This window comes from Anabas testudineus, chromosome 19, assembly GCF_900324465.2.
Source record: "Anabas testudineus chromosome 19, fAnaTes1.2, whole genome shotgun sequence".
Classification (NCBI taxonomy): Eukaryota; Metazoa; Chordata; class Actinopteri; order Anabantiformes; family Anabantidae; genus Anabas; species Anabas testudineus.
Window position 1 is genome coordinate 3,352,050 of NC_046628.1, and position 7,922 is coordinate 3,359,971.

Below are 7,922 nucleotides of genomic sequence, written 5' to 3' on the forward strand. Positions count from 1 at the left end.
TCTGAACAGGTGGACACATTCCTGTTCGTCAGTGATTCACACCGTTAGTCAACTACTTACTTGCATATAGTTTTTAAATACTTTTTTTTTTATGGGGGAGTAACAGGGCGCAATCAGTGAAAGGTTTGATGTTGCTTTCTTTTTCGAAGGAATAATGAGTAATGTCTTTACGTCATAACAGATCCATTTATACTGAAGTCCGCGCTTTTCAGTTTTGCCAGATCTCTGCTGCTCAGAGACGCACTGTCACTATGGGACCCACGATGCCTCTCTGCACTAGCTCTGGATTGTTTTTCGTGTGTTTGACTGTGCTCCTTGTCCTTCCCGTGCAGGGTGAGTGTCTCTTTGAATTCTAGTCTTTTATTAATAACTAACCATAAGGCATTGAACTGAAGCTGACACTGAAACACAACAAATTGCAGTAGCACTGTATATGCAGGCTAAATAATTAAAGTTCTGTCACTGTGTGTTTCACATCGAAGGACAATATGAGCACACCACGTCGGAAACCCCGAGGCTCAGTGGAGTCCATCCCAACTGCTGCGTGACAGCATCAAAGAGATACATTAATGAAACTATCAACTCCTGCTACGAACAAAAAGAACACACGTTTCCTGACTGTAAAATACACGCATACATGTAAGTAAAATGATTCAACTTCAAAAGTTTATGTTGTGTGTGTTACTACTGAATGAGAAATGTCAGTTTTTAAGGTGGCCAGGTACAAAGTTCTAGTTGCTCTCACTCATTTTTGTTGCAACTTTCAGAAAGGTGATAACTCTGCTATGTTTATTAAGTCTTAGTCAATGGTGGAGTCGTACTGTCATTTTAGATAGGATAGCATGAAACCCCAATGTGTTATAACTGCTTTTCTGGTTTAGTATCGTTTCTGTTGAATTGTGAGCTTTTTGCAATGAGAGTATTAAAAGAATTCAGCTATTCTTTCAATCACTGTTTAAGACATGAATAAAAACACTGTTGGTCTCTTATGTGTCTTTTCTAGTTTTATCACTAAAACACGACAATATTGTGTGCACCCGAAGGCCAAGTGGCTCCCGGAAAAGCTCCGGGAGTTAGAAGAAGTAAGTTTGGAGAACACACTTTTATGTTGAATAAACAAAAAAAAAACGCTCATATGTGAGGAAAATATCACCTAAAAGTGCATCTAACAATTCTAGTCTTTGACAAATTAAATGCAGAACAAGCAAAGTAAGTTTAACTTCCTCTAAATTCGAAAGTTTCTAAGCTGAAATAAACTGTCTCCACAGCAAGGAATCTACTGTCAAGTATTGTGAAACACCTTCCACACCCACGAAGATGATGCATCAAGACGTGCTAGAGTCAAGTCTTATTAGATTTCTGTAATATTCAGTTTGATTATTATATCCTCAATTTTCAAATACACTAATTGACAATGTCTTTGCAATCAAATAAGTATATTTGTTGTTTATTTCAAACAGACAATGATGATTTAAAGAAAAATGAAATAACCTATAATAAACGCATAAACATATGATTACACATTTTAACAAATATCCATTCTTTTCTTGCCAACTCTTATTATTATTCATTATTATTGTGTCTCTAGGATAATAATAAACATCAATCTTCACAAAATGTCAAATGATTTCTTTAATGTAAAGGCATTTTTTTTTAAATCTACATAGCTACAGTAAAAAAATAAGTCTTCGTCTAGCAAATGTCTGCTGACGTGCTAAAGTTTGGTCACTATTTCACCAAAGACACCATCAGCTCAGTTTCATTCTTGTGTTCATGTGTTCTAATAAAGGTTTCTTATCTTACATTTTGGCGTCTGAAAAGTTTTATTTTCAGTTTACAGTTTTCATTTGTGTATTTAACCCCTTCGTAACCACTACTTCAAACTGTTTTCTTTACTAGGACAACCTAAAATCACTCACTATTTCCATATAGGTCACATACCTTTGAAATTCACATAATAATTTGGATAATAATAATAATAATAATTGTAATTACCTGTCAGCCTTTCATATTCAGTCATACATGATAGCTTTTAAAATTTAGGATTAAACAGACATCTGGAAATCAAAGGCAGTCTGAAGTCTAGAGCATTGAATGATGGCATTAAAATGTGTGTTGCAGTCCTTAGATCTTTCTCAAAGACATTCCTGTCAAATCAAAAACAGATGCTGTTGCTGTTCAGTGCATTTATCTAGCAGAGCAGCTGCTTGGATGTTCTCACATGAACAGGAACACAAGTGCTGCTTTTCATCAGTTTTTGTCTGAGGCACATGAAATGCATATTCTGACCTCCCTTTGTAAGCGCTGCCAGGTGTCTTCTGTTGCTTATAAGGAATCATCAGACATTTTGTGAAATAAGCTTATTTGCTTTCCTGCCAATTGAACACCACTGTAATTTCACACAATATGAAGCAACCATTAGTAAACTAGCTGCTTATTATTACTTATTATTAGACTAGATCTCAGTTCTATAAAAAACTAAATATCAGTGATGGTTACCTGGCCAAGCAAATACTACAGTATGTCCAGCACTGTACTGTATCATCTATCTTTGCTTTTTCATCCTAGCATTTTCCTTGCATAGACTTAATATTATTACTGTTATTATAATTATTATTACACCTAACCTTCTATCTAATTGGTATCCAGCTGTCAAACAAAGCAAAGAGAGCTCAGCAAAAACACATTTCGTCATTGCAAAGTCTATGTTTACATGTAAAATCACATTATTCTTAGGCTGCCCACGGTGGATAAAACCACTGAACCTACAATGTTAACTTACAGGTAGACTGGCACAAGCACAATAAACAAGAAACTAGTGGGCTTTTACAATTTTCTTCTTCATCCACTTGTGTTTTCATACTAACCATATATTATCTGCAATAAATACGTCCCTGCTCGGCCTCCAGCTGCTGCTCCCACACTCAGATGTTTAAGTCACTCAAGCATTAAGAACGACAACAAGCTCAATGTATGTGAGACCTTTCCCACCTGTTGTACCATATATCACACGTTTGGACACGTCCTGCTCTGGTCTGCTTTGTTTTTATCATTTGAAATATAGTTGTAGGGTGCGTATCGGATATGCCGACGGCTGCTACCACACGTGTTCTGGTTACTCATCTTTCCAGCTGTGCAGCTGAGCTCCACAGATCATCTTATCCCTCCCAGCACACATTCACTGTACAACAAAACAGTCCAACACCTCGTCCTCACATCTCTCAGCGTATTGAGGACTCATCAAAAGTGTTTCCAGTGAGTTTCTAGAATCAACATCACTACCGTGCAGAGTCTGACCTGGACCCAGGATGTCGTTCTCTGTTCGCTCTGGAGTGTGTCTCCTGTTTTTAACCACGCTGCTGACCCTGCCTGAACACGGTGAGTTTTTTGTTTTTTTCTTTTCAGGCCAGGTTATGATTAGGAATTCAAATTCCAGCAACACAACACTTTCCAATCACACAGGACATTTGTGCTCAAAGTGCACCACTGTGTTGTAGGGTATCCCTACTGTGACAGACCGTCGTTCAAGAAGGCAGGACACGTCGCTCCCCCCTGCTGTCCAACGGTCTCAGCAGCCCGCATCAAAGAACGCATTACTTCCTGCTTTGAACAGCCCAAGACCACGTTTCCTCAGTGTAATAAGCATGCGTTCATGTGAGTATTTACTTCACATGTGCAGCACAAGCTTCATGTTCTGTGTGTGTGGTGTCAGAATCCCCTACAGCACCTTTGTCTGTCTGTTAGGAAACCTATTGGCTACACAATGTGTTAATGTATAAATATCTGTAAATAAAAAGGTTTTCTGGCCCACAGCTTTACTGTTCTGCCCTCAGGTGTTGTTTTCATGTAAGTGTACATCACCTAACTACTCAGCACTGTATCTGAAACTTCTGTAGCCAGAAGTTCGACAAAAACGTTGGTTACTATCTTCAGTTTCAACATACATAATGTATGTTGCAATATATTTACAATACAATTGCAGACGCTACATACAATATCCTGGAAAATACTTATTTCTTGTTGGAGTTTTGTGAGATTTTGAACTGACAACGCTTAAATCCCAACTGGGCAGTTATTATAAATAATACATATATATACAGTATTTATAAGTAAATTTGCGTTAGACATCCTAGTTAATGATTTTCAGATATGTGAAACCTTTATTTTATTAATGAATGCAAGAAAAAAACGGCAACTTCACAGAGTCAAACCAGGTCAAGATAAAACAGATTTTTTTAAACTTTTATTCACAAAATGCAAAGAAGTTGGAAGTGGGTCATAAAATGGAGAATCAGTCAGTCTAACAGTTTACCTGCATGAGTGGAAGCCCACGGCGGAACTGTTCAGACTGTCAATTAGATATTCTTCTTTTAATTGATCCAATATTGAAACTGTGATTATAGCAAAAGTCATTTCAGGCTGTTCATGTCTTAAATGAGAAGCAAAATCAAGAGTGCATCAACTTACAGTGACATTTCACAAAGCTGTAGTTTTATTTCTCCACAGTAAGGCTAATCGTTTCTGTTTCCTATCTGCCTACAACTCTACAGCTTCGTCACTGCGAGTGAGACACAACATTGTGTGGACCCAGGTGCCAGTTGGGTCAAAACAAGAGTCCAGAAATTACAGAGTGTAAGTCAAGTGCATATATCAGGGGAATTAGAATATGAAAGTCATGTAAATATAATGTGGGGTCACTAATTTTCCACAGATCAACTTGTCTTATTTTTCTTCACAGAGGGGGATTTGTTGCCATATTCTCTGAACAACCTCCCAAACGAAGATGATGCATTATAACCTCCTGAGCAGAAATCTTCACATTTACGCTGATGTTCTTCATTTTATATATATATATATATATATATATATCTGGTAGCTATATACACATTTTACCGAAGCACTAAAATGTGAAGAGTTGTAACAGCAAGAAAACTAGAATAAAGCTGTAATGTTTACTCACTACTTGGGGCTCAGGGTTTTGCTGGTTACACATTTTCAGCTGTAGTCATTCCTCAGTGTTGTGTTTAGCATCAAACACCACAAATCTGAGACCCTGGAGTCATTAGAATGTCCCTAAATTTCACAGTACACATTTAAGGATAGTGGATAAGGACAGTAAACCTGCTGTGGTGTTTGTTTTTACCTCCAATCTTTAAGTCTTGTGAGTTGAGAGTGGCCTTTCAGAGCAGGATGCTGTATTACATCACTAAAGTATCCCAGTTAGTTTTGAAACAAGTCAACCTGCAGAGCTGTAGACTCAGATCTACTGTAAGTAGTAGTAAAATTTCATTTAAAAATATCAAGAATGGTAAGATTTGACCAATTCATCTTGTCTAGTGTCAAGAACTGTCCAGCAGATGTCGCCAAGTTGACTTTATCAAAAGCTTTTCAACAACAAACCACCTTCAACTCAGTGTTGACACCACTGAGCTTCCAGCAGCTGAGAATAAATTCATGTCCACACAGTTTAGTTTCAGTATAAAACTATTAGAGACAAGCTGAACAGCAGCTCGGTATATTACACATTACACATCTTATGTACACAGATGACTGAAAAAATCAATTTGTTCTGGAACTTCACATTAAAGCCACAATGCAAATCACAAAGTCCTCTTGCAGCCCTTCTTGTCATCGTCACACGTCGCCTTTTAAATGCTATATTAGAACTTGTGTTGGACACACAGGGTCCAGGGAAACATCATCCTTTCTGGAGCAGCAGCTGAGGTGTAGCAGGTCAGGGTTTAGTGTTTTCCTCTGCTTGGCTTGGAGGAGGATCCATCAGGTCTTTGAATCCCAGTTTCTCCAGAGGTTCTTTCGACATCAGCTGACTGGAAAACAAAATGGGAACCCATACCAAAAATATTATTTCTGGTTTAAAGGTGACATCTGAAATAAAAATGATCGATTTAAAAACAAAGAGTTCACAATAATCTGTTTCTTACTGGTCCATCCGACACTCCAGGTACTCTTTGGACTGCAGCCGGCACATGGAGTTGTCGAAGCCGTTGTTTCGCAAGCATTTCATAAACTTCTCCTTGAAGGCTTTGCACTCTCCTGAAATAACAAGAACCACATTCAATAGCTTTTCATGTAGGTTTCTACTCCCATCATTATGGTGCACATATTATTTAGTTAATGTTCAACATTACTGCTTCACATGTCTCTCAACATCAGAAATATTTATTATATGTTTATTTTTAAAAGGGTTTTTGTTGGTGATTTCCAGTGTATTCAGTACCATCCTAATCATCTACGTTGACAAATGCTTTTACTTCTAGACAGTACAGAATTAAACAGTACTACATTGAGTGGATGAGTGTTCCATTAAAATTCAAAATAAAAAAACTCTTGTGAAGTTTGTCTTTATTGGTTATTGTGTGGGAGGTGATGGGCAGAAACGACACATTTATCCATTTAAAAGTTAATATACTATGCAATAAAGTGCATCTAAAGGGGGTCTGAGAATTATTTCTCAATACATGTCAGCGCTATTTGTTGGCTAATGTGAAAATGATTTCACTAACTAATTAAGCTTTAACTTGTGCGATTTTTCATCCTTTAAAAATCAAACTTGTTGACTTGTTTGTTTGTTTTATTTTGAGAAATGAAACAAATTCATCCGCTTCGCAAACGCAAATAATTTACATACAGTCCCAAACTCCGTCTTCGTTTTAATGTAAAAGCAGACACTTAGTTAGTCTCATGGAAGTCTGTCAGTGAGCTACTCTACTGACATCTGGAAGAAAATGTCACAGAAACTGCAGCTAAAGACAAATGGAGCAGCTTTACACGACTGGATCTTTCTGCCTTGTTCCTCACTTGTGAGTCGCTTTGGATAAAAGCGTCTGCTAAATCACTAAATGTTTCTGTTTTTTCCATCCAACCCTCTGGACAGTTGACTTCTTATCAATCTGACTGCACACACCGGTAACTACGAGTTTAGTAAAACACCCGGAGACTCTGACCTCAGCATGTCAGTGATGTCGGTGATACCAGCTCACTTACCAAAATGATCCAGAGGAAAAGATCCTTTCTCCGGAGGCCGAGGTTGAAAAGCCTTTGTGCTGAAATTCATAGCAGTAGACATGTCTAAATAGTTATATATGTGTTTGTGTGTGTTAAAAAAAACAACAAGTCTTCACAAATAGAATAACGCAACAACCACCGTACGTGCCCCTGCTGTCGCGTAAATATGACGTTTTGTTTTGGGCCCGGCAGACATTAGTAATAGATAATGGATAACGAATAACGATCGGCTTTTCGGTCGTGTCATAATGATACGAATAAAACTAATAAACAGAATCAATACAAATTATTTTTAAAAAGTTCTTTATAAACGTATAACGTGTAAAATGACCAAAGCCTTATGGCTAATTATTAAAAGAAATACCAAAATAATAAACATTTATGGGATGGGTCAAACATTAGGCCATAAAAAAAACACAATATTTCTTAATATTGGTCAATAATAACATAGAAATAAAATACTGACAACACAGCAAATAAACAAAACATCTTACAAATAAAGCTGCCCCCCTATAATGTGATGGAACCGTGAAATGACAAATCAGTCATATATATATCTAATAAAATGAAGTCCTACTCAAGTTGTACATTTAAAAAGGGTTTTTATTAAAACTGATAAAGTAATAACTTCACCAACATGTAGTCTGCTTTGGTAGACAGAATCAGAAAAATTATAAAAAAAGAAAAATGATAAAAGACAAATGTGCTCAGTGAAGACAGCACTAGTGCCAATACTACAAAATAAAAGTCGTAACACACCAGTATAAAACACAACTCTACAGTATTCATTTAACGTTTTAATGTGTAAATATAAAGCGTTGCGTTAGAGACGGTGGTGGTCAGACTGTTCTCTCCCTCCACCGCTGGATGTCTCACTTTAGTAAGACGTGAGGCTG

The 7,922-nt window shown here is 37.1% G+C and overlaps 1 protein-coding gene across 1 annotated transcript; it reads right to left on the bottom strand.

The window, feature by feature from the left end:
- Window positions 1-4,855: 4,855 nt before the first annotated feature.
- Window positions 4,856-7,186, bottom strand: LOC113155894 (cytochrome c oxidase assembly protein COX19). Its single transcript, XM_026350622.1, has 3 exons — window positions 7,006-7,186; window positions 5,943-6,054; window positions 4,856-5,828 (listed from the first exon to the last, which is right to left on the bottom strand). The coding sequence occupies exons 1-3, from the start codon at window positions 7,085-7,087 to the stop codon at window positions 5,735-5,737; spliced, it is 288 nt and encodes a 95-aa protein (XP_026206407.1). The 5' UTR covers window positions 7,088-7,186; the 3' UTR covers window positions 4,856-5,734.
- Window positions 7,187-7,922: the final 736 nt, after the last annotated feature.

Coding starts and splice junctions, on each gene's coding strand:
- LOC113155894 (XM_026350622.1), bottom strand. CDS start 7,087: ATGTCTACTGCTATGAATTTCAGCACAAAGGCTTTTCAACCTCGGCCT. Junction 6,055..7,005: donor TTTTCCTCTGGATCATTTTG/GTAAGTGAGCTG, acceptor TTGTTATTTCAG/GAGAGTGCAAAGCCTTCAAG. Junction 5,829..5,942: donor CTGGAGTGTCGGATGGACCA/GTAAGAAACAGA, acceptor TTTGTTTTCCAG/TCAGCTGATGTCGAAAGAAC.